We start from the raw sequence: 24646 nt of genomic DNA on the forward strand, positions 1-24646 counted from the left end.
GTTGCAAGTTGCCAAATAAATAGTTGCATCGCCATAGATATTTGGCTAGCAAGTTGCAAATTTTTACATGAACACGCAAGTATAAAAATTTGAATTATTTATAAAACATTTAAGCATTAGAAAATATTTTCGAAGTCTTTTTTTTTTTTTTTTTTTTTTTTTTTTACCATTGAGGATTCAAACTCGATTTATAAAGCCTTAATCTTAAAAAAAAAACAAAAAACAAAAAAAAACAGAAAAAGAAAATGAACCCTAAAGAAGGGAAGTCAAAAGAGAATATAATTCTTTTAACAGGATGTACTTTTGTATACAATTTATTTTATACGGGATTTAAATGAATTCTTTTTTTTTTTTTTTACTTAGGAAATAATAAATGAAATTCAGTATTTTAAATCAGGAAACGACTGGCAAGAGATTCGTTTGAACGATGTAGTTTGTTCTTCTAGCCAAGGAGAGCTCGTACGACAACCAACGTTGTCTTGTAAAAAAATATATCACTCAAATAGCGACAACTACAAGCCGTTGCTAACCAAAGATGACCCCAAGATGACAAATACGGTCTCGTTTTTTTAAGATCGGAACGACTTCGTGACTAAATCGCCACAACTGTAAGCCGTTTTCTTAAAAAGAATATCACAAGTTGTTTAAACAGCGTCGTTTTTCCTATGTACAGTCGTTCAACGCTGTCACGTTATATGCCAAACATAAAATGGTTTTACAAATATTATAAACATTAACGCCCTAAAGCACACAAACTAACCACGCCATGAGTGCACGAGTTCATTAACCAGAAATCAGTGAGTTTTCATCAGTTTCAGGAGTTCAAGGGCCTCTCTCAATCTTCTTTCTGCTTTCTCTTTTGCTGACACACCATGAGGGTTCCTACATAAAAATAGGACATACTTAAGTTTTAGGCATCTGTCACCTGATTTGAAACTTCCTATCATGTAATATACAAGAGAAGAAAATTGCAAAAATGTCAGTGTCTTTTACCTTTTTTCAATAGTTGCCTTCCTTGTTTGTTCTTCCACAAGACTATTTAACCTCTTCAAGAGGGCGGGTAACTTGCGCAAGGTTTTAGCACCTCTGTGTTCTGAAAAGATCTTCTTCAGAATCTCTGAAGCAATAAAATAACCTTCCTCCTTGTTCCTGGAAAAATTTTATTTGGATAGACAAACTTTATTTGTAAATAATGACTGAAAATATATTTTTGATGTTTCATTCTAAAAGATAAGATGAATACCTGAGAAATTCCAAAAATATTATTTCTATTGATCCTTCGCTTTCAATTAGCACTTGAATCAAATGTTGATAACGGGTAAGGTTCCGGATGGTTGAGAGTGCATGCTTTAAAACCTGCTGATCAGGAACACTTCGGCTGACTGAGCAAATCAATTTCAGTAAAATGCCAATTGCTCCGGCAGCCACAAGTTCCTCACAACATCTCTGAGAATGTTCAGTGGTCATGTCTGCCACACAAACTTTGATATGAGTATATGACGCCATAATATTCTTTTAGGATCAGAAGCTTCTTAGACTCCTAGTTATTATTTAAACATGGATTAAATTCTGTCATATGCATATTCTACTAGTATAATTCTTGATTTAATGATTAAAAAAATCATTAACTGCACAAGACAGTTGACATAAACATTTAGAGTACAATTGTATTCCTGTAACCTTTCCTTTTCCATGCTTTTCCCAATCATATGTTAAAGAAAGTTGGCTTTCCTCTTTGTCCAAACAGGTTTTTGGAATGGGTACTTAATTGCTCATCCTATGAAATGTCTTTGTGAACTATAGTATCATGTGGGAAAACAAGAATCCCTGGAAAAAAATCTCTAACCATGCAACATTTTCCAGATAGCAGTAAGGGCAATAACTTGAATCAAATTGAAAATTTTGCCAAATTATACAAGCAATAAGAAATCCTTACCTAATGTTGCACAATTATGAAGGATTCCACTAATGCTTTTCATACTCAATAGTTCTGAAAGCGCCATTTTCAGTCTGTTAATAATTCGCATACTGTCATCTACATTCTTAGCCGACTTTTGAACTCTCAAGCGCAAATCCAATAGCTTGCCTTTTGAGTCTTTGCGCAAAAGATAACCTCTCCAGTGCGACTGTCAAATTTACGAAATGTTAATACTTCAACTATGATAAGAATAGCCAGAACCAAAAACTAAATAAATATAAACTAGAAAGGATAAATAGGATATATAAAATGTGATCAAAGCAAGCAAATTACCAAATAGACATTCTTATCTTATATTCACTGGAAAATTATAAGATTAATTTCCCCATATATCAACTGAGGCAATGAAACATGATAGTATCCTAACCATAAATTTTTCACATGCCATACATCAACGTCAATGGAAGGCGATACTCTGCCTCTGAACATTGGAGTGTTGAGTAGTCAAACAACTAAGTTCAATCATGAAGAAGCTACCTACAGCCTACGTAACCCCTCCAGATAAACACACAAACTCACTCAAAACATATATAATAAAAGAACAAAATGAAAAAAATGGGGACATAAATGACCTATGAAGCTGCAAGATGATATTAAGGCAGGAACTCTTCAACAAAAGAACCCTTAATCATTGATTAAGCAGGAAAGCAAGATTATATCCAGAAAGAAAGAGAGTGATGAAAAGAAAGTCGTAAAAAAAACTTATGCAGTAATCAAGTTGTTGAAACAAGGCTTTATAGAGTAATTTGTATTTACCTAAGCCATTTATCAACAAACAAGAAAATTGAAGGGGAAGCAATCAGCTGTTTGACAACTTCATCAATGTGAAGAAAAATTTGACAACTTAATCTTGTATTGTTAAGAAAGTCCTCAATTAGATTTTCAATAAAACATGCATGCTATATTCCAGAAGCAATGCATTTTAGTAGAAACATTGCTGAACTGAGAGAAACTACATTCTTACTTGGATCATCACAGCACAATGCCTTTCTCTAGAGACCTCTCGCCTGGCAATCCATCCTCGAAGATAAGACTGTATAAGAATTACTGACTTTATTCTTAGTTTAAGCGATGAAACGCTTCTCCACCACCTTTGCAGCTTCAATATTGAAGATATCATCATTTTCAATTCAAAACTCTGAGTGCATCCAACTGAAGTTTGCAAATTGAAATTAGCATCAGTGGCTGACTGGAAGTGAGAAGCCCCTGTAATAGCCCAAGACTAAATATGGTTAGCTTTAAGACAACCCAACATGAATAGAAACAAAGAGAGGAGCTTATGAAAGGAAATATACAGCCAAAAAGAGTTTTTATAGGAGAAATTTTCAAAAAATACCTAGGAGACTTTTCCGAGTGATCTGTCCCCTGACAAACCGTTGAATTTCAACAGCAGCAATTTTGCTGCAATGAAATGCCTTCGAGCAGTTAAAGCACCGAATAGCACTTTGGATTTCTATTGCAGCTTCTCTCTTAAGCAAATAGTTCTTCCTTGTCAACCAACCACGGCAGCATCTCTGAATTCATTAAAACATTTGTAACTCATTGCTTTAATAAACAAGTTAAAAGAAACATAAAGAACCGCAGATCCATTAGATAAAAGAGAGAGATAGAGAGCTAAAGATGGGGACTGCTGAAATTGCCCCCAAAAGACTCAGCATTGCCAAGAGCATTTGTCTTCAGGAAAAACGTAGCCATCTAAAAAATATCAATTTCATATGAACCAGAATTATAGAAATAAGACACAGTTGGTGGTGAGGGTGAATCAATATAGCTCACAGAAGTCAAAAATGATTATGTAATGCCTAGCCTGAATCAGAAATAAGCCAATTTTGATCAACAATTCATCAACATAAAGTAAATTAGTCCTATATACTTATAAGTACAACAAGAACCCTTGATAGATAGAATTAAATGAACAATTAAGATGTGACTTGCCACTTGTGATAGTTAGAAAAAGGAATAACTTACTTTAAGCAAACCAACAAGTTGTCTGTTCCTCCAAGCTGCTCTCCGTGCAATCCATCCACGTATGTGAGATTGAATAATGATAGCTGACCTGGTAGTGGTTCTAAGCTCTTGATAGGACTTCCAACATTTTGCACGTCTAATATTACTCTGGAGTTTTATTACCACTTGCTTCTGTTTTAAAAATTTCCTTCTTAAGAGCATACCTCGGAAATGACTCTGAATTCTAGCTGCAGCTAGATGTTGATTGAGGAGAGACCTACTGGATATGTAATTCTTCCAAGAACGCTGGATTTTAATGGCTGCTTCTGTTTCAATATCACTACTGTTCACTTGGCACATGCGTGAAGCTGTCTTCATCTGAATTACCTTGCACCCGGACCTTGCTATCCAACCACGAAAATATTTCTGAATAATTATGGCTGCATTAACTAGATCAATAATGAATACACCATGATTTCTAGAACTTCTACAATTAAGTCTTTCCTTCATCCAAATCCTTGCTGCTTGCTGGATGAAAATTACTGATTTTCTTAACTTAACAAAGCTATGTCTATCAACAATACACTGGACATATCTCCCAACTCTGTCTGACTGTTTCCACTTCTCTGCAACAATGACCAATCCTAAAAAAAGTCAAGAATTCCATTGAACTAGTAGAGGTCATAAAAAATGTGATGGTAAGGAAATATGAATACCGTATATAGACTCCTGAACACTAAGAATGCTGAAATTGTTGAGTGCAGATTTCTGCTTCACCATTAACCAAGCCCGAATAACAGTCTGCAAAAAGAAAATTGCATTGATAGTCTTCAAAAAATTGCGACGTGCAACTGATCTCCTTAAGTGCGACTGTATGAGTGTTGCTGCATTTCCTGAAACAGGTATTCAAAAAGGCAACTTTGGTAATGAGATAGTTGTGGTAGAGAAAAAGTAAAAAAAACTGAATACAATTTAAAAATTCTCTAATGAACTCAGATGTTCCAATATGTGAAAAGGAGGAAAGAGGCAAATAAAAACTATTAAAAGTAATGGATTCAAGCAACAGAATTGAGCAAAAAGGCATGCCAGTTCTACTTGCACCAATCAGAAGGGAAACGTAATTGCAGAACTCGGTATAAATTATAATTAGGTCGAACATAAAAAAATAAAAAAAAGAAACTGTTGACCTGTTAATTGCTGACAAATAATAACTCTGTAATCGAGTAGTAACTGAAACTGAAACTAAATTCTGTTAATAATTAATTCAACTAAAGCAATCACAGGCCTAGCCTACCAGTACGTGCATATCTGACCTGGACAATTCAAGTCCTCTCCCAATAGTCCAATACTCAAAAACACAAAATATTAACTGTGTTAAAAAAAGACAGAAATGTTGTGCTGAATTCTATAACAAAGAAAGACAAGGGCTTCGAAAACTTATGAACTGTTCTAAGAATTCGAAAACATGCTGAGACCATCACAAAAAACAATAAACTGAGAAGGATCTATAAGGAAAACCTTTTAGAATGTTGACTTTGGACTTGCTAGTTGAGTTGTTCTGCAAAGTAGAAGTTGCAGGCTCTGTAACAAATTTTTTATTCCGTTCCGCCATATCTTGCCACCAAGCCTTGATGGCCTTAAACTTTCTAGCAGCATCTGCAATAAAAGGGGAATTAAAATACGACAAAGATAAAGCATCAACCTTTAGAACCATTGTTTTTTATTCATTACCTAGAACTGCAGGTATACAATATAGCATTTGATATTTTTGCTTAATTTTAGGAAAGAACTCAGTTTCCAAAAGTCAAACATGTTTTCCTTCTGTATGATCTAATTTTATGAGAATTTTCATACTTTGCAAAAAGGGAAAGTACATGATTGTCAACCAGCCAAATCCAGATGCATGAATCAACCTTTAGGCACCCTCTCAAGTACGGATACAGACAAAGGAATATTGGACATATCCTAAATTTCAGAACTTTTTAGTTACAAAATTATTTCACAATTGCCTATATACTTGAAATGCTCAACATATGAAAGCGAAAAGGAAACAGAACACAAACATCAATGTAATGAAAAAGTTATGCACTGCAAAGAGACATATTTTTAAATAGAAGTACTGACCTCCAGTATTGTGCCCATCTACTTCTTCGTGGTCTAGCAGTCCTTTCACACTCAAAACAGAGTTTTCACCATCTGAATGTCTCCTCTCGTGACTTTGACAATTACAGGACAACAGTTTATGAAAATTCAGCTGATCCTACCAGACAAACAAGCAGTTAATTAGGTATTTCCTAAGTCTGTAGATCCAATTATTTTGTGCGTATAAATACTGGCATTACCATGGTTTTCTTTGCAGTCAGCTGTGAAGCCAAAAAGACCAAGAGAATAACCACACTCTGTTCACTGATTGCACCATTATGTTCAAGTATGTCACTGATTTGCAGAACCTGTAAATAAGCATATGAAAATTTTTCATAGAATGTCAAACTTGTCAATTATTCAGAGAATTGTCACGCTCGAGCGATATCAAAATTGCAAGATATCATGAAATTAAATTATTGCTTGTCAGAGACATCTTTTTCCTTCAATTATTCTTTTCATGAGCTAATGTGTTTTGAATGCATATGAATAACTTAACTGCAATTGTTTAAATTCTCAAATCCTTACCTCCGGAAAATTCCCCAACAAGGTTATTAGCTTCTGTGATAATATAAAATTGTGGACCGCATCTGTGTAATCAGCAGCAGACATAATGGATTCTCCACCTTTATTGTCATGAGGATTCTGTGAACAAAAGATAAATGTGAAAAGAACAAAGGAGAAAGTAGCATAGATAGAATTAAAAACAAAGATAACAAGATAGGAAAATAAATACCACCTTGAGGGATTGAGAACAATAAAGTTCTCTCCGGAAATAATAGTCAAGTAAACACCATATGGCTTTTCCATCAACCAAAGAAGAAAAACTATCAACCTTGTGATCATACGTTTCACACACTGCCTGCAGAACAATGCCAATGGTTGTAAGCATACAAACCAAAGCGAAAAACGAAAAAAGCCATTGGGAAAGTCAAAGAAGGATCTCATTAGATATACATGCTCCAGCTGGCAAGACTAGTAGAAGCTGGATCTAACATGCATAAGAGAGGACAATAAAGGGCATGAAGAGAGGGAGGGAGAGTGATGTGCAGAGAAATACATGACGCGGACGTGCCTACCTGGATCCAGTTTAAAAGCAACTCCAAGGAAGAAGAACCAAGATTAATGCCTTTCAAGGGGTCCTGTGAAAGACCGGACAATAAAAATGCAACTTAAAATGAGAGCAACTACAGAAAAAATAGAAAGAACTAACTGAAAAAAGAAATGGAAAGTGCCAAAAGTTCAGCCACATTTTTTGAAGCTACAGCTTCACTAATGTGAAAATTAGAAATGAAAAACTCCAGGGACACATGTTTTCCATATGCTTTAAATAAAAAATAAAAAATTAAAAAAAAAGCTCAAAAATTGAATCGTACCACATTGCTTCCCCGAATTTTCAAAATTTCCTCTGTTAAGATTGTGCCGCTGATCAGAAGTGGCAGCTGCAGAGTTTATGAAGAGATAGGTCAAGAACCTTAAATTATTCACTTCATAAAGTGTCATAACACAGTTTAGAACTATGGCAGTAGGAAAAGAAGCAAACAAACCTGCAGATGGATGAACACGTTCCAGAGCAAGTTAATGGTTAGTTCCTTGTCTCCATTAGCAACATCATCTTCCATGATTGTCATTCCATCTCCATCGCACAACTTCACACCAGCGTGTTTTAGATGTTGCAGTGCAACGCCACAATTCACCAAATTTTTCTTGCGAGTATCAGATGGGACTACCATTTTCTGCCACAACGAGCCTCAGCGTGTTGAATAGTTTTTAAGGTTTCATGAATTCCCTTTTTTATCCATAGCTTAAAAGAAAAGAAAAACTAACCATAAGAATAGATGAGTCATTTTGCAAGAGCTGAATGGCTCTGCAAAGCCGCACTCCATCTTGTAGGTCTAAAAATATGTCCGTCACTCTAAAGTCATACTCAACAAGAGGGCACTGTAGATATGAAGTTTTTGTTGGTAAATTAGCCAATTAACAGAACTATATTGTTCATAAAATGGAGTTTTAGTTTAAGCTTTGCCATTAATGCATGAGACCCACAGCTTAAAGGTGCAAGATTCACTGCCTCTTGACCCCCTAAACACAACAGGCACGCACATCCATATGCAAATGAGTTTACCATGGCAGAAATTGAACCACTTACCTGCTGATATGATGCTTTGTAACCTACAATCACTAGATGTGCAAGAAGGTTACCTTCTCCCAGCATAATCTCCGATGATAAGAAATCTAGTTTTATATAAAATAGAGAAAAGTCAGCTAAAATGAATAAAATACAGTTATAGTCAATCTACGAAATACGAGATGAGGAATGATTCTAAAATTACCGTTAATCATTTGACGACTAGACTTGATACTAGATTGGAGCTTGAACAAAAGAGGAGAACCCCCATCAACTCCATCAATACCATACTTCAGAGAAAGTGTGCTACGAGATTTTACTCTATCAAGGATAAGAACCAGCAGCAAAAATCTCTTCAATAATACATTCCCCAAATTTTCATAGTAACCGGGTCTATATAAACCTTCAACCATCTTGTTATAAGCATAAGCTTTTGCTAGTCCAGCATGTGAGAAAAACTGCTTTTCAATTACCATCTTCAAGAAGGCGATTTCTTGGTCAGAATTGACATCTCCATCGGGCAACAATGAATCGCCACCTAAAATAATATGCAATCCAACTCGAAGCCAAATTGGGTTATAGCACATAAGAATTCTCGTGGCCTTCTCTTTCATTCCAACATCTGTTACTATGGGGCAATGTGGCTTCATTTTCAACCTTCCTTCATCAATATTCTGTGGAAATAACGAAACAAAATTAATTACCGACACTTAAAATTACAGTTCTTAAAAATGCCAACTATTAACTAACACGGCAATCAAAACCCCAGAGTAAATTATAGAAAAGAGCACCAGCAGTTACAATATTTAAGAGAAGAGACGAGACCATACTTTAACTACATGAGTCATGACATCAAAAATCTCCTTACAACTAGCCAAGCTCAAATACGCCCCCATCCTCTGCTTCAAATCATCGAAACTACAAATATCCTTCAGTGAATTCCTTAATGAACCATAGTACTTAAAACTAGATAAGCTCTCGTCTCCTTTAAGCTCCAAATGATCACCGCCTCGCCACTTCAGATCCCTCTGCCTCTTCGGACTCCGCCATGCAGCATCCACTCCAACCACCCCAACCCTAGGTCCACTATCCCTCTTCCCCAACTTTCCCGCCGGACCCATGTCTTGATCTCCATTGATAGTCAATTCACAGCCGCAGGACCTAGGGTTCTGGAAGAGGAAATTGAGCCAAGTAGTGAGGGACTTTGCAAGTGATTGAAGAGACTGTTCTTTTTTAATCTGAACCTTACGTGAGGACTTGGATTGCTCGAGCTCAAAAGCCTTGAGTCGACGGGCAGTGGCGGTTTTGTGTTTTGGCCGACCAGAGAGGGAAGGGCGGTGATGGTAACGGCGAAAGGAGGATGACGGAGACTGCCGTGGGGTCTGTTTGGAGGCAGTGAAAAATTGGGGGTAAGGGGAAGAGGTGAAATTGGAGATATGAGAGGGGCGTTTTGGGGTTCTGAAATTTGAAATGTCCTTGAGTAGTGAAGAAGAAGAAGAAGCCGGTGCATATGGTGACGGACATGGCTGATCGTTACCTTCCATTGACAGTAGACAGAGTTAAGATTGCTGGATTTGAAAAGAGCGTTTTCTTGTAGGCTTTAGGGAGAAGAGAAATGGGAGGGAGAGACCGAGAGAGCCTTTTGAATTTGAAATGTGGGAAGAGCGAATAGATGTAGGACACGTCACCTGAAAGAGCTTCAGTGAAGCTTTATCAGAATTACGGAATTGGGCTTCAATGACTTTTTTTCTTTAGAAAAAAAAAAAAAAAGAAACGCTCAATTTATTCATTAATTTTTCAGAAATATTTAATTAAATAAGCTCAAAATAATCCCTTGGATCAAGTTGAAACCGAATTTTTTTTTTTTTCTCCATCATTTTATTATCAATTGCTTTTCTTCTTACTCCACTTAAACTTCAAAATGTTGCTCAGGTCAGAAGACTTGTAGAAAGAAATGAAAAAACAGGGAGCTTTGGCATTATTTGACCCTGTTATTTAATTTTAAAAAAGTTTAGTAATCATCTGACATTTATTTCTTTTATTAGGGTAGTGACGTTATTACAACATAGTTTATTTCAATAAAACTGTGACGGACATAGAGATGGCCATATTACGGTTTTGGGAATCAGAACCGTCGGTTCGAACCGATCCGGAACCGTAACCGGAACCGGGCCGAATAAGAATCGAAACCGAAAAATTTCGGTTCGGTTCCGGTTCTAAATTTTCTGGAACCGGAACCGGCGGTTCCAGAGAACTGGTCGGAACCGGACTGGAACCGCCGGTTCCCCGAACCGGCCGGGGAACCGGCTGTTCTAGCCAAACTGTCAGGTTTTTTTTTTTTTTTAATTTTTGTTGTGAAATCTCTTAATTATGTTCAAGTCTTTAAAAAAATAAATTTAATTGAAGTATTTTTTAATTTTTTAGGTGTATCTTTTAATTTTTTATGTTCAAATATATATATTTTTTAAATCGGTCTTCAAAATTTAAAATTATGTTCAAACTTTTTTAAACAAAAAATAAATTCAGTTAAAATTTTTTTTTAAAAAAAATAATTATGTTCAAGTCTTTAAAAAAAATAAATTTAATTGAAGTATTTTTTTATTTTTTAGGTGTATTTTTTTAATTTTTTTGTGTTCAAATAATTTTTTTTTTAAACCGGTCTTCAAAATTTAAAATTTAAAATTATGCGATTCACAGGAAAACCGATCGGAACCGAAACCAGAACCGGAACCGGACCTTTTCGGTTCGGTTCTAGTTCCAATTTTTCTGGAACCGGAACCGCCAGTTCCAGAACCGTGGCCAAGCCTAGACTGACATCACCAATCAAAAATTTTAGTACATCTCATTGTCACGTGTCAAGCTACGACTACAAGTATTGATTGATCTCTTACATTTTCATTTCTAGCGATAGAGATTCAAACTATGAATGTCTACATAAAAATGTTGTAGCAATATTATAAACAAGGTCTTGGTCTATATAGTAAGCGATTTAAATCTTGTAAATGTAAGAATGCAAATTCGATACCATGCCATTATTATTATGTTCTAATCCCAGGTTACTCTTGCATCATATGCACAAGACAATAATTCCATGTGCAGACAACAAGCTAAACGACACTACCATACGACTTCCTGGCCAAGATAGGAATATTTCAAGGTGAAGATTCTTAAGTTTTGACATTTTAATTAATTGTCAAGTTGGAAAGAAGAATCATTTGTCGTGTTTACTATAAATATAGAGTGAATCTCTATGATATTCATACCCAGCTTGGAAAAATGTATCCTGCAATCTATTTCTGCTTATTGCTTCTTATTCTTCCTATATACTTTCTCCTACCCAAGAAAACTTCCAAAAGGCTTCCACCGGGTTCTTTTGGTTTACCTATAATCGGTCAGAGCTTCAGCCTTCTGCGTGCTATGCGTGCAAATACAGCAGAAAACTGGCTTCAGAAAAGAGTGGAAAGGTACGGTCCAATTTCAAAAATGAACGTTTTTGGTACCCCAACAGTATTTCTCCATGGCCAGGCTGCAAACAAATACATCTACACCTGCGATGGCGATATTCTTGCCAATCAACAACCTTCCTCGATAAGAAGGATCTTCGGTGAGGGTAATATTATGGAATTAAGAGGAAATGACCACAAGCGGATTAGAGGTGCTCTTGTTTCATTTCTAAAGCCTGAAGTGTTGAAGCAATATGTATTACAGGTGGATGAAGAAATTAGAAAGCATTTCGAAAAGCATTGGCATGGCAAGGATAAGATTTTGGTATTTCCAAGTTCGATTTATCAAATATTAAAAATGTCTTCTTTAAATTTGTATCTAACTAGATTTGCATGGTTTTATTAGGCAATGCCATTAATGAAGAAACTTACTTTCAATGTCATGAGCTCGCTTATTATTGGAATAGAACGAGGATCGAGAAGGGACTTGCTCGGGCAGCTTTTCCTGCAAATTATGGAGGGAGTATTATCAGTACCGATCAATTTGCCCCTACACACGCTTCAATAGAAGCCTTAAAGCAAGTGCAAAGATCAGAACTATTATAATGGATCTTTTACATGAAAAAAAGGCAGCTTTAGAGGAAAAAAATGCTTCCCCGAAACAAGATCTTCTCACTAACTTGATCAGTCTCCGAAATGAAGACAACTCACCAGTATTATCTAATGAGGAAATTGTATCGAATATTGTTATTATAATGCTCGCAGGACATGACACTACCTCCATCCTCCTCACTTTCTTGATCAGGCTTTTAGCCAATGAACCTTCTGTTTATGCCAGAATTGTTCAAGGTATATATATACATATTATATTTTTCAGAAATTAGCATATTCTTGATAATTACTATTAATTTAACTTAAAATTGCAGAACAAGAGGAGATAGCTAAGAGTAAGGACCCAAGGGAACTTCTATCATGGAATGATCTTTCAAGAATGAAATACACATGGAGAGTTGCAATGGAGACTCTAAGGATGACTCCTCCTGTGTTTTGCTCTTTCAGGAAAGTCCTTAAAGATTTCGATTACGAAGGTTTCCTCATTCCCAAAGGATACCAGGTCTTAACCGCAATTTAGTTCGGTTTCAGTATCTGATCTATATAAAGGGTATATATAAAAACCTGGTATTTTTGTGTGTTTTGTGTATCAGGTGATGTGGGCCGCCTGTATGACACATATGGATGAGTGCATCTTCCCAAATCCATCAAAGTTTGATCCAACCCATTTCGAGAAACAAGCATCAGTTCCACCCTACAGTTTTACAGCTTTTGGAGGAGGACCCAGGATTTGTCCTGGAAATGAATTTGCAAGAATTGAAACTTTAGCTACAATTTATTACCTAGTGACCCGATTCACATGGAAGCTCTGCAGCTCAGATATGTCCTTCTCCAGGGATCCAATGCCATCTTTTAAGGATGGCTTAGAGATACAAATAGAGCCAAAGAAAAGATAATACTGTAGTTAAAAGTCATGGACAAAGACAATTGAGAAACTAACAATTGCAGAGAAGTTTTAGATATAAAAAAGTTGGAAATGGAACTACTGAACAATAAATTTATGAAACTTGCAATAAATGTAATCAGAAAACAAGAATATTTGGAGAATTACAGATATGATCAGGCACATTAACCTGTACAAAATCTGTACAGGAAATCAAGTTTTTGTCTGATCTGCATTTAGCATAGGAATTTCCTTGTAAAACTCCTTGTAGTGTGTATTTTTATATAATCAAACATTGAAATATTACAAAAAAAGTTTAATTAATTAAATTATTTCAAGATATTTTTAAATTTAAAAATATTTTTGAAAATCTATATCTATATTTATTTCTATATTCTGTATTTTTCTATTTCTGTATATTCAATATTAATATCTACAAGTAAAAAAATAAAAACTCTATAGGTGTATGCATGTGCTGTGACCTGTGGCGCACGAAGCAGGATATTTGATATAAATACTACGACGATATAAACGACAAGTCGTATATTAATCGGGTAATAAATTACTTTGTATTTTCACTGCTGTGTTTACAAGAAATGAAGTACTACAAGAATTACCGAAGCCATAGGAGAATATTATTGGATCGTGCAAGTCACTCGCTACATTATTCGTAGGTACCAGTCACCGCAAACAAGCTAGAAGACTTCGGTTCATATCTTAGCTGTCCTGTGAGAAGCTCTTGTTTCCTTCACTTTCCTTCTGTTACTGGAAAACTTTATAGGTCGATCTTCAAAATCCTCTTCCGATCTCTTCTTCGAAAGGATTGGAATTAATCACAAAATCGTTCATTTTATTGGGTCTCAAAAATTTCATTAGGTAGAGACTAAAAGGAACGTTGTAATAATGGCTCAGGCAGTTGAGGAATGGTATAAGCAGATGCCTATTATTACCCGCTCGTATCTTACAGCAGCTATTGTCACCACCATCGGTTGTTCCCTAGATGTATGTTTCCTCTACCCCTTATATATATTTTTTTATTAAATATATATAATTTTGAATAGGTATTGCTTGAAAAAGGAGGGTTCTGCATTGATTGTCTTGTGGTTGGTAATTTTGTTTCTAGGCAAATGGGTATTATCGTTTTAAGCTGATTTTTATCGGGTTTGTTTCAATTTTGCGAACTGTAGTCATTCCCTTTTCATGTTCAACATGAATTGTATTGCGCTTCTCGTTATTGCGCAAATTTTAATGCCGTTAATCATTAATTTGGAATTTTATAAGTTGCCGTGGATTGCTTATTTCTTATGTAGTATTAATGACTAGGGTTAGTGAATGCTTTTGATGAGGCTAGTGATAATCAAAGTAGGCCAACTATGCTTAAAATATCTTTCTCACGGCCTGGGTTGCAGGCCCTAGACGAAGAACCCTTGTTAACGAGAGAAATAGCTAATCCATTTGTCAACCAGGCTGCCGCTTGGGTTGGGGCTGGTGAATTTGATTAGCTTATTTTGATATTGTTTTGGGTTGTTTTTATCTTTGGTATTTTTTTATCACTATTGAGATTTCAATTGGGTTCTTTTTTTTCCATTGTAATTTTGATTCTATGAAGGGTTTGAAAGGCTTTAGCTGCTAGTTCTTTCTCTCATTTTGGTTTTTGGCAGATAATATCTCCTCATAATCTATACTTGCATCCTACACTTGTGGTTAAGAATTATCAATTCTGGCGTCTCATCACCAATTTCCTGTACTTCCGGAAAATGGGTATGTTTTGAACTTTGAGCTTTAAATTGTTTATGAATGCAATGGTGCTATGATGGGGGCCTTCAATTATTTATGGAATGGTGCTATAATGGGGATTAGTATAATGGTGTTATGATATGAAAATTTGTAGAAGTGCATTGCTTTCTTTAATGCATTTCTTTTATGTCCCTAGTTTCAGAACTCTGTCAAGATTTATATCCATATCAAATTGCTTAATCATGGTTCTGATCTTCAGAGATGTATTATATTGAAGTTATGCTTTATCTCTGATTTCTGTTATTTTGATGTGGTTCTTTGTTATATCAGACCTGGACTTTTTGTTCCACATGTTCTTTCTTGCTCGGTACTGCAAACTTCTTGAAGAGAACTCTTTCAGGGGGAGGACTGCAGATTTCTTTTACATGCTCTTATTTGGTGCTACTGTTTTGACGGGCATTGTTCTTGTTGGAGGAATGATACCATATTTGTCAGAATCATTTGCAAAAATCATTTTCCTTAGCAATTCATTGACGTTTATGATGGTTAGTGAGTTAGTCTTTTGCCCACCTGAAAAATTATCCTCGTTGGTAACTCTTTTTAAGTGATATTTATCTAAGCCTCGTCTCTACAGGTTTATGTCTGGAGTAAGCAAAATCCTTTTATCCATATGAGTTTCTTGGGCCTCTTTACTTTTACAGCAGCTTACTTACCATGGGTGAGTAACCTTTCCCTTATAATTCGCCTGAGCATGTTAATGCAATATAAAAACCAATCGGAGCATGTAATATTGCATCTTCTAGTATCATGGCATTCTTTCTATTTGAATCAGTTAGAAGCTATTCTCTGGAAGTGTAAAACCTTCATGCCATGTATTTATGCAGGTTCTTTTGGGATTCTCTGTCCTTGTTGGTGCTAGTGCTTGGGTAGATCTGCTGGTACGTTTTATTTTACTAGATGTATTTCTATCAATGTCATTTTTTCTGTTTTTTAATACTCTTCTGTGCATGTTGAGCAAATTTGTCACGATGTGCTTCCAAGCTCATTAGTTCAAATGTTAATTATGTACTGATCAATTGTTTTGTTGTGTGCCTATTAAACAACATTCAGAAAAGATTAGTCTTGAGCAGGCGAATGATTTAATATTTGCTTGCCTCATTGAGAGGAATGGACTTCATTGATGTATTTTTTTCCAACTTCTTCATGTTTATGCCATTTATAGGTTTAGTAGCTGTACAAATAAAATTATTACCAGGAAGATGCAATCAAATAAAAAAAAAAAAAATCATTAAATGCTGATAGTAACTTTTGTGCTGTGAGAAATATGCTCCTCTATAGCTGCGATTTTCCTGGCCTTCTTAGGTGTAGCCTTATTTGCCAAGGGACGTTTTAAATTCAGTTAGGAATCAAGCACTTCCACGTTTTTCCATGTGTTGTTTAGATTCCAAACAGCAACTTTGAGCTCTGACGCCGTTGGATCTATTGGCAATGTGAGGCTTCTTGGGACATTATCTTGTATTATTCTCTTGGGCATCTGACTTTGATCTTGTTGTGTGCAAGTTGTCTCTCACCAGCAAATATCCTGCAGATCGACTGCCTTTTCTTCAAATAAGTCTCTTGGTTTTCCTTGTTTAACAGTCCTTTTCGTGGTTCAGGGAATGATAGCTGGTCATGCATACTATTTTCTTGAAGATGTATATCCCCGAATGACTGGTCGTCGGCCTTTACGAACCCCATCATTCATTAAATCACTGTTTGCTGATGATGCTGTTGTAGTGGCACGACCTGCAAATGTGAGATTTGCTCCCCCACCCGCAGAGGAACTGCATCAAGACTGATCGGACTCCTGGAAACATAGGCTAATGAATGATAGCTTTTGATTGCATTAGTCTGCCCTTGTTACTAGCGGGATATGAAGTTTGGCAAAATTCTTTTTTATTTTATCTATCCTAACATGTCATCTTTTAGAGGTTAAATGTATATGGTATTGGTGTAACTGGAGTTGGAAAGGAAACGAGTTTTTGTAATTTATATCAAGAATGCAGTATTCTGGAGCCCTAGTTGATGCAGGGTTTTTCATGTGCACTTGCTACTCTTAATGTAATCGGCGGCCATACTCTTTTTCCTTTTTGGTCCTTTTTGAAGTTTATTTAAATTTAAATGGTCGGGTTTCTTATTTTTTTCCCTGAAATTTTATAAAATTGCAATTGCAAATCCTTTATGGATGAAAATGATGAGCTTCTGATTGCATGCAAACCCAGCAATATTTACCAAAAATGGCAAATAATTTCACAAAAAAAAAAAAAAAATGGCATTTCACGACGTCACCTTAACCTACATTGGTTGTCCGACTTTGCACTTTGTAGGTTCGTTTATTATGTAATTTTATTGTGTTATAGCTTATGACAATAGCTAGAACTTCTGTTTTTAAAACTAATTGAATGATAATCATAATCATCTAAAAACAGAAGGTAGTTTTGTGGTTCTAAAGGTTGCTCTTTTGTTGGCAGTCTCCTTGCTCTTAATAAAGAGAATGCGAGATGACATAAAATTAGAAATAATACAAGAAAATGAAAAAAAAAAAAAAATCCAATATCCTATACACAAGAAATCTGCATCAAATTTTAATTTAAAATAAGATTCCTTGTCTCAAACACAATAATCCAAACATCCAATTACCTCTGCAAAGAGAGCAGCAAATCAGACGTTAAAGGGCAAGAATGAGGAAAAAGGGGAAAATTTTAGTTTCTTTCAACTTTCTGCAAGCAATACAACATTAGATTGAAGCCTAAAAAGAGAGAGAGAGAGAACTACCACAAACTACAGAAAATTTCCCTTCCACCACATTTTGATTAAATAAACTGCATTTAAGGTATCCAACAACCAATTCCTCAAGCCATAAAACCCAAGAAGAAATTAATTCAAATACCTTCCTTCAACAAGATGCAAATAGCTGTGTTATATATATATGCAAAAAGAATCGCCCACCATCGTGAGCCATACCAGAGTGCAACTTCTGGATTTGTTTTTCTGGCCCCTTCCGCGTTGCTCAACTCCAGTATCAACAACTTCTAAACCAGAAGAAACAAGCATTGCGACTAACGTATCGGGTGGTATTGTGCTGATATTCTCTTGGGAGGCAACTTTCGCAAGATGTAGAGCACTAGAGCTGAAGGTAGAATCTCAACCAACTGTAATTTAGACCGACAAAGCATTCAATACACAAATAAAAGTTACCCGTACAATGAAGTAGAGACTGAAGCTTAATTATATTTATAAACAGAATCTATTAGAATACCATGTAATATATCAAGTTCAAAACCGGATGATCCAAAACATCAAGTGACGCATCTGTATCAAAAGCAGAAAGAAGAACCTGCAGGTTGAGAATGAGTTAGAAGCACATCACCAAAATTATTTCCATGATGAAACGCGATACTTATTTCCCTATAATGATTCTCTTTCTACTTGAGCCAAAAGTCAACCTTATTAAATCTAACTTTTGAGATCAAAGATTCAAAGTCCAGGATAGTCCATGTTGACAGCCAAATATCATGGACATCCATCTATTGAAGACCCACATCTAAACTTCAAACTTCAAACTGAATTTATCAATTTATGACACCAAATAGAGGCTTTTTCTTTCTGTCATTTTTTTTGGAAGAAAAAAAAAAATTAATGCAGTAATTGTTTTGAAGTAGCAGATGTGCATCTCGAAATAGCCAACCACTTGTAGATTGACAGTTTTCTATTAGCCACCAACACAAACCAGCTCATACATCCTCCTGGATAATGCATTGTCATCCGTCAATCATAACACTACCATCTCATTTCCCAGTAAAGCTATGCAACTCTTTGAGAAGCCAATCATCACTTGTACTAATCACAGTTTTTTTTTTTTAGCTCAGACATCTCAAAATTCAATGAAGGAAGAGTACATGTTCAAGCTTACCACAAAGCATCTAATCAGGAAGCATGTAAAGCATATAGCCGTAACTGATCCAACCTGCAACAGAGCAAATATCACCAGTTAGTAATAATTTAAACTCAACTGGTGAAACTTTTTTCCCTCTTCATATGTGCATAAGCTGTCTTTGGTTTGCATATTTAAGGCCAACAAAGGAGAAAGGAAAGGTACAAACCTCATGGAGCTTCTTTCTTCTCCCTTTAGACTCAATAGGGAAGCGTCTCAGCATGAAAAATAATCTAAAAGAAGACGCAATAACAAGAACAAACAAAGGGAATTTCAAGTGAGTCAAATATAGCTGAAATGGCTCAAGATACCATATTTATCACAATCATTGCAGAATACTCACCGTCCTCCATATAACAAGAAACCTAATGCAGCTATAACTGAGACCACTGAAAAAAAATATATATATATCCCGAGATAAATATAATTGTTTAAATAAGCAATATGTAGCATAAAAAAACATAGAGAAGAAATCAAAGTGACCAAAATTAATAGGGTAGAATACAAGGTTTAACCTCCAATAAATATCTTCCCAATGAATTCCACAATGCTGTTGTCATCTACCCAGAGGTACACCCAGATGCCAACCTGATACAACAACTCATTTTGGTGAGGCATTCCAAAGAAATGTGACACAAGCAATAGTAAGGTTCAGCAGTGGACCTCACAGTGCCTGGTCAGCCATTTATGTCGAGATCACAGATGACTATCTTTACAGCTATGCTGATATTATGCCCATCTAATAGTCCCAAACCTTTTCCCCCAATTTTTTAACCTATACTCCATATAGCAAAGCAAGAAGCTAAGGAAAGCAATCATAAAAATTCAAACTAGTGTGGGGTCTATAAGAGGAATCGTAAATGTCAAATATATTTGGGGTAAATAATACACAAACATCTTTTCCTGATTCCCAGGCCTGACAAAAGGTTTAAGTTTTTTGTCGTTATACTTTTACTGTTTCAACTCCCTTGGCAGAACAAATGAAAAATTTACAGAAGGTAAAGCGACTAGATGGAAGAGAATTCTCAGGAACTACATGAGATGAACATGATGAATAATTGGAACTTCTGTCCACTAACAGATTCAGACACTGAGCATACCTGTATGAAGTAGATTCCAGCATTGACTGAAATATAAAATATTCTGAGCTTATCTGTCGGCAAACTTCTTGCCTGGTTGTCAAAATAAGGAAAATTTCAGAATTTATTTATTTATTTAAAATTTTAAAGGAATAATCATATGAAACAACCAAGTTTGCAAATGAATTGCCTACTACTCATTCGAGACTAATTCTAATATTTACTTGCCTGGTGATATATCTCTGCCCAAAATAAGACAAGCAGAGTGTACGTTGAAAAAAATAGGAGTCCCGGAAGATCCAATAATACCAATGTTAGCACCTGGTGAAAGGTGTAATAGCACTACATTAGTGTAAAATACTAAGTCATTCTGATAGCATATAATGCAGAAACCAACTTTATCCATTGACATTATAAAGCCCTTGTTGTTCAAAATGCAGAACTGATGTCTTTTACACCTTCAACAACTAACCTTGGGATGCAAAATAAATACTTGCTTGTGAAATCCAAAAACAATTGCACGCACTGCAAAATATCAAATCAAAAAGGGCAAATTAGCACTTCTACAAGGCTATAGCAAAGTTATTATAAAAATTTGAAAACCACCAGTACTTTAAGGATCACCTCCATTAACAATAAAGTTCATAAGGTGGAAAACTTTCTGAGTTGTCCAACCATATTCAGGCACTCTCAATTCAATCCGTATTAATTGAATCTGAAAATCAAAAGCCACGTGCATAAAGCCTTATAAACTCAGTTAATCAATCCCGTACAAACCAAAAGCCTAAGAGCAGAAATTTCCACAAATTAACACATTCAAGCTGACTAACCTAGGTCATAATAACATATTAAAAAGAATCTCAAGCAGTTTATTTCACTTGAATTGAATCCAGGAACTCCAACTAACGAACTCAAATAGTTGATTATTTACTAAGAGGGTGAATTAAAGGCTAATCGGTATTCCTACCAATTCAATTTGATAAAAATAAAAGAGGGTGAATTCAGGGAGTTTGAAGATAAAGCATGACCCTTTATCCAATAAAATGATGATTCTTTTGCTTTATTACAGCGTCAATCATTTCTCATCAGCTAACACTCTTGCTTTTAACTAGGGGAAATACCACAATAAATAATCAACTAAAATACAAGATTAGCAACAAGCAGTAATAGGGAAAGAGCAAGGCAGACCAGAGCAACAGAGGAAACAAGAGCATAAGCAGCACAAAGAGCGTAAAAGATCCCATCTTGCCACCGAGTAGAATCATTGATCTCGTCCCACCAGTTCCCAACCAAACCTATTACTTCCATAGGCGCTAATTGCACTGGCATTCTCGTCATTCTTCCCATCTAAAATTTTCTCGAGAAAGTCCAGTATAAGTCAAAATCCTCTCCGCAAAACACCACCACCACCGCACCGGGCCACCGGCAGCCCAAAAGAGGAAAAAAGAAACCGAAACTAATACCAATAGCGAATTTCAATGATAAAAACAAAAGAGAGCGAAGGATTGGTCTTTTGCTCTACCAGACGGTCTAAGAGGAGAAGAGAAAACACCTAAGCGTCCATCAAAAGACGGATGATGAGAATTGGTGGTTGTACTCAGGTACCAGTAGCATTCATATTTACCATTTCTCATTATTTCAATTATTTTTTCCACGTGTTACCGTGACTTTATTATTATTATTATCTCTATTATTAATAACTGGGAGTAAATAGTAAATTGTGATAAGGAGAGAGAACTCATGTTTCTTTCTAGGTTTAGACTTCCGCTTAAATTTCATAAATGCCATTATGTTATTTAGGCGGCAAACTTATTATGCGGTCAAAATTGAATTTAATTTCACCTAATCATAGTGGACGAACATATCTTAACTATACTTAAATTATACTTTTAGAAAATTTTATTCTAATTTTATTATTATTTCCATCAAATTTTTTCTCTTAACTATAAAAATTAATTTAATTAATCATTTTTATTTTTAAAAATTAAGATGATTTAATATTTTTTAAATTTTAGTTAAAAGTAAAAAAAATATCAAAATTAAGAGTAGAGGTAGCAGTACAAATGAAATTTGCTAAAAAAAATATTTTCGGGCAGAAGGACAGTTATGGAAAAATTTGAATGGGCCTGTCGCATGATGTATGCAAGCGAAAAGATGCTGGAGGAAGATTCCTCAACTGTGGGTCCACTTCAAGGGGCGGGGGAGACAACAGAAAGTACTAAGCTTAACTGTTTGTGACGAGAAATTTCTCACGGCGTGAGGTGGCATGGGGCGGGGGCGGTTAGACGGTAGTGCTTAGATAAGCTTGTTTGTTTTGGAAGTCCACAAATCACAAACCACACGTCCAATTACACGTGGCAAATGTAAGAAATAAAAAAAGAAGAGAGTCGGAGGGAAAAGATTAGAAATTTAAAAGGGACAAAAAGGGAAATTAGTGAGAGTACGATCAAAATAAAGGGGTTTGTTACAGGCGGCAGTTGCATCTTTGGTTCAAATTGGTTTTGGCAATCCCACGAGTATGGAAAGGCGGATGGCCATCTGATTATTTGTTTCTAGTTTCTCCACTCTTATCTCTTGGCCACATTATAATATATTTTCCATTTTCGGATGTGAATTTTTCAATAGTAATAAATAATAATAATAAATTAATAATAGATAGTGAAATTGGTTTTTAAATAAGCAAACAAAAACAATTATATTAATTGATAGCACTTAATAATTACTTCAACTTATAAGCTATAATCTTCTTTTTGTTAGAATTAAAAAGAGCTGAAACTGGCAAGGATCCGTGGCGCAATGGTAGCGCGTCTGACTCCAGATCAGAAGGTTGCGTGTTCGATTCACGTCGGGTTCAATCCCCAAATGGATCATAATTTTTTAACTCGTCTACTGTCTAATCAAAACCCTAGCCAGTGACCATGATAATCACGACTGTTCATCTCCGCTCAAAACCCCACTTTCCTTCCTATTTCTAGATCCCATATCTGCTCAAAACCCTAGCCAGTAACTACTGCATTCTGGGAATTATAATTTCTGTAAAATCATTTTTTTTTTCAAAAATGGCTTTGTTCTCTCGTCTCCGAATCCTGTCTCTTACCAGAAATCAACGTCACTTCTCAACAATCCTTTCCCCAGACTCCAAAACCCCTCTCTCTTCCAAAGAGAAAACAAGGGCCGCTCTTTCTCTTTTAAAAGTCGAAAACAATCCTGAAAAAATCGTCGAAATCTGCAAGGCAGCCTCTCTAACACCAGAAACCCACTTGGACCGAATTGTATTCTCCGAGGCCATTTCTAAGCTCTCTAAATCCAATAACTTCTCTTACATCCGTCAATTCCTTGACGACGTTCGCAGTTCCCGCCCTGATCTACGCTCCTCTCAACGATTCGCCGCCCACGCCATCGTCCTCTATGGCCAGGCCAACATGATTGACGACGCTATTCGTACTTTCAAGGAGTATCACACAGATGTTATTGGTTCTGGTATTGGCTCAGTTAAGGCTTTGAATGCTTTGCTATTCGCTTGTATTTTGGCTAAAAATTATAGTGAAGTGAATAGAATTTATCTCGAGTTCCCAAAAATTTATAATATTGAGCCTAATTATGATACTTATAATACGGTTATCAAGGCCTTTTGTGAGTCTGGGAGTTCGAGTTCTGGTTATTCTGTTTTAGCAGAAATGAATAGGAAGGGAGTGAAGCCAAATGCGACTACTTTTGGGAATTTGCTTGCTGGGTTTTATAAAGAGGAGAAGTTTGAGGATGTGGGGAAAGTATTGGAAATAATGAAGCAGAAATATGGGATTCGTCCAGGAGTTAGTACATACAATACTAGGATTCAGAGTTTGTGTAAGCTTAAGAGGGCTACTGAGGCGAAAGCTCTACTTGATGGGATGTTGTCTAGGAAAATTGAGCCAAATTCTGTTACTTATTGTCATTTGATTCATGGGTTTTGCAGTGAAGGGAATTTGGAGGAAGCAAAGAGATTGTTTAAGAGCATGGTTAATCACGGCTGCCAACCAGATTCTGAATGTTATTTTACTTTGTTATATTACTTGTGCAAAGGTGGGGATTTTGAGACTGCATTGACGATTTGTAAGGAGAGTATTGGGAAGGGATGGGTCCCGTACTTTGGAATTATGAAGTCCCTGGTGAATGGGCTTGCTGGTGTTGGGAAGGTGGAAGAGGCAAAAGGGCTTGTTGCGCAAATGAAAAAGAGATTTACAAAGAATGTTCAACTGTGGGATGAGATTGAAGCTGGTTTGGCACAGTAGGCGGGGGCATTTTAAGGTATGTTTCGTAATCATTAGACCATAAAGTTGGAAAATCAGGGAAGATGGCATGAGAACAACAAATCTACCAGTTCAGAGGAAATAACAATTTTGCATTTACTTAAATTGTTAAACATTTGTTCGTTGACTGAAAATGGTGTTTTGCTTTAGTGCTGCTGGTATCCATTTTCGGATTGTTGATCATCTTAGAGGTTGCAAGCTTGTCTAAATTTTCTGAATTTGCCATATGTGCACATCATCATGATATTAGGAGTAACTGATTGTTTCACCATGGTCCTGTCATTAAAGTTAGGCATCTGCTCAATTTACTGTGATTGACAATTTAGGAATTTTTGCACTGTAATAGATTACTCATTTGAATATGAAAGTCTGCACAGAGCATCTTATGCTATCAGGGTCTGCCTTTGATTTTTGCACTGTGGTCCAGTAGTCCAT

The 24646-nt window shown here is 35.9% G+C and overlaps 4 protein-coding genes, 1 non-coding gene and 1 pseudogene across 8 annotated transcripts; 4 read left to right on the forward strand and 2 right to left on the reverse strand.

Moving 5' to 3' along the window:
• Positions 1-547: 547 nt before the first annotated feature.
• LOC105649356 (binding / calmodulin binding protein) lies at positions 548-9841 on the reverse strand. Of its 4 annotated transcripts, none has more exons than XM_089716560.1 (20): positions 9026-9841; positions 8401-8869; positions 8217-8302; positions 7895-8008; positions 7615-7803; positions 7444-7509; positions 7147-7209; positions 6807-6929; positions 6596-6712; positions 6268-6375; positions 6050-6179; positions 5444-5581; positions 4642-4818; positions 3947-4569; positions 3315-3492; positions 2943-3184; positions 1937-2126; positions 1244-1469; positions 994-1149; positions 548-882 (listed from the first exon to the last, which is right to left on the reverse strand). In XM_089716560.1, exons 1-20 carry the CDS (start codon positions 9737-9739, stop codon positions 795-797), a joined length of 4197 nt encoding a protein of 1398 aa, XP_089572686.1. In that variant the 5' UTR covers positions 9740-9841; the 3' UTR covers positions 548-794. The 4 variants fall into 4 exon arrangements, with proteins under 4 accessions (XP_089572686.1, XP_037496535.1, XP_089572685.1 ...); XM_037640607.2 differs by having other exon boundaries at positions 3947-4551; positions 9026-9840; XM_089716559.1 differs by having other exon boundaries at positions 6050-6185; positions 9026-9840.
• Positions 9842-11471: 1630 nt separating this feature from the next.
• Positions 11472-13146, forward strand: LOC105650101 (cytochrome P450 716B1-like; annotated as a pseudogene).
• A 729-nt stretch (positions 13147-13875) lies between these two features.
• On the forward strand, positions 13876-16955 carry DER2.1 (DERLIN-2.1). Its single transcript, XM_012235984.4, has 6 exons — positions 13876-14135; positions 14795-14894; positions 15201-15415; positions 15505-15588; positions 15755-15808; positions 16526-16955. The coding sequence occupies exons 1-6, from the start codon at positions 14037-14039 to the stop codon at positions 16706-16708; spliced, it is 735 nt and encodes a 244-aa protein (XP_012091374.1). The 5' UTR covers positions 13876-14036; the 3' UTR covers positions 16709-16955.
• Positions 16956-17591: 636 nt separating this feature from the next.
• On the reverse strand, positions 17592-21531 carry TOM1 (tobamovirus multiplication 1). Its single transcript, XM_012235985.4, has 11 exons — positions 21111-21531; positions 20547-20637; positions 20395-20447; positions 20151-20243; positions 19944-20015; positions 19359-19431; positions 19187-19232; positions 19013-19076; positions 18823-18876; positions 18169-18246; positions 17592-18061 (listed from the first exon to the last, which is right to left on the reverse strand). The coding sequence occupies exons 1-11, from the start codon at positions 21267-21269 to the stop codon at positions 17969-17971; spliced, it is 876 nt and encodes a 291-aa protein (XP_012091375.1). The 5' UTR covers positions 21270-21531; the 3' UTR covers positions 17592-17968.
• Positions 21532-22704: 1173 nt separating this feature from the next.
• Positions 22705-22776, forward strand: TRNAW-CCA (transfer RNA tryptophan (anticodon CCA)). The gene has a single exon. It is a non-coding gene; the product is annotated as a tRNA-Trp (tRNA).
• Positions 22777-22840: 64 nt separating this feature from the next.
• On the forward strand, positions 22841-24394 carry PPR336 (pentatricopeptide repeat 336). The gene has a single exon (XM_012235986.4). It carries the CDS (start codon positions 22982-22984, stop codon positions 24191-24193), a length of 1212 nt encoding a protein of 403 aa, XP_012091376.1. The 5' UTR covers positions 22841-22981; the 3' UTR covers positions 24194-24394.
• The last annotated feature ends 252 nt before the right edge of the window (positions 24395-24646 follow it).

Source organism: Jatropha curcas, chromosome 11 (genome assembly GCF_041381405.1).
Source record: "Jatropha curcas cultivar XTBG-Jc1 chromosome 11, XTBG_Jcur_1.0, whole genome shotgun sequence".
NCBI classification, from domain to species: domain Eukaryota; kingdom Viridiplantae; phylum Streptophyta; class Magnoliopsida; order Malpighiales; family Euphorbiaceae; genus Jatropha; species Jatropha curcas.

What these genes read in the sequence shown, in the direction of transcription:
- DER2.1 (XM_012235984.4), top strand. Translation starts at nt 14,037, where the DNA reads ATGGCTCAGGCAGTTGAGGAATGGTATAAGCAGATGCCTATTATTACC. An exon ending in CCATCGGTTGTTCCCTAGAT is followed by an intron (nt 14,136 to 14,794) that starts GTATGTTTCCTC and finishes GGTTTTTGGCAG; the next exon opens with ATAATATCTCCTCATAATCT. An exon ending in ATTCATTGACGTTTATGATG is followed by an intron (nt 15,416 to 15,504) that starts GTTAGTGAGTTA and finishes TCGTCTCTACAG; the next exon opens with GTTTATGTCTGGAGTAAGCA.
- TOM1 (XM_012235985.4), bottom strand. Translation starts at nt 21,269, where the DNA reads ATGGGAAGAATGACGAGAATGCCAGTGCAATTAGCGCCTATGGAAGTA. An exon ending in TATTTATTTTGCATCCCAAG is followed by an intron (nt 20,244 to 20,394) that starts GTTAGTTGTTGA and finishes ACCTTTCACCAG; the next exon opens with GTGCTAACATTGGTATTATT. An exon ending in TTCTTGTTATATGGAGGACG is followed by an intron (nt 19,077 to 19,186) that starts GTGAGTATTCTG and finishes GTCTTCTTTTAG; the next exon opens with ATTATTTTTCATGCTGAGAC.
- PPR336 (XM_012235986.4), top strand. Translation starts at nt 22,982, where the DNA reads ATGGCTTTGTTCTCTCGTCTCCGAATCCTGTCTCTTACCAGAAATCAA.
- LOC105649356 (XM_089716559.1), bottom strand. Translation starts at nt 9,739, where the DNA reads ATGGAAGGTAACGATCAGCCATGTCCGTCACCATATGCACCGGCTTCT. An exon ending in ATGACTCATCTATTCTTATG is followed by an intron (nt 7,804 to 7,894) that starts GTTAGTTTTTCT and finishes TCGTTGTGGCAG; the next exon opens with AAAATGGTAGTCCCATCTGA. An exon ending in ATTGTGCTGTGATGATCCAA is followed by an intron (nt 2,127 to 2,942) that starts GTAAGAATGTAG and finishes TAAATTTGACAG; the next exon opens with TCGCACTGGAGAGGTTATCT.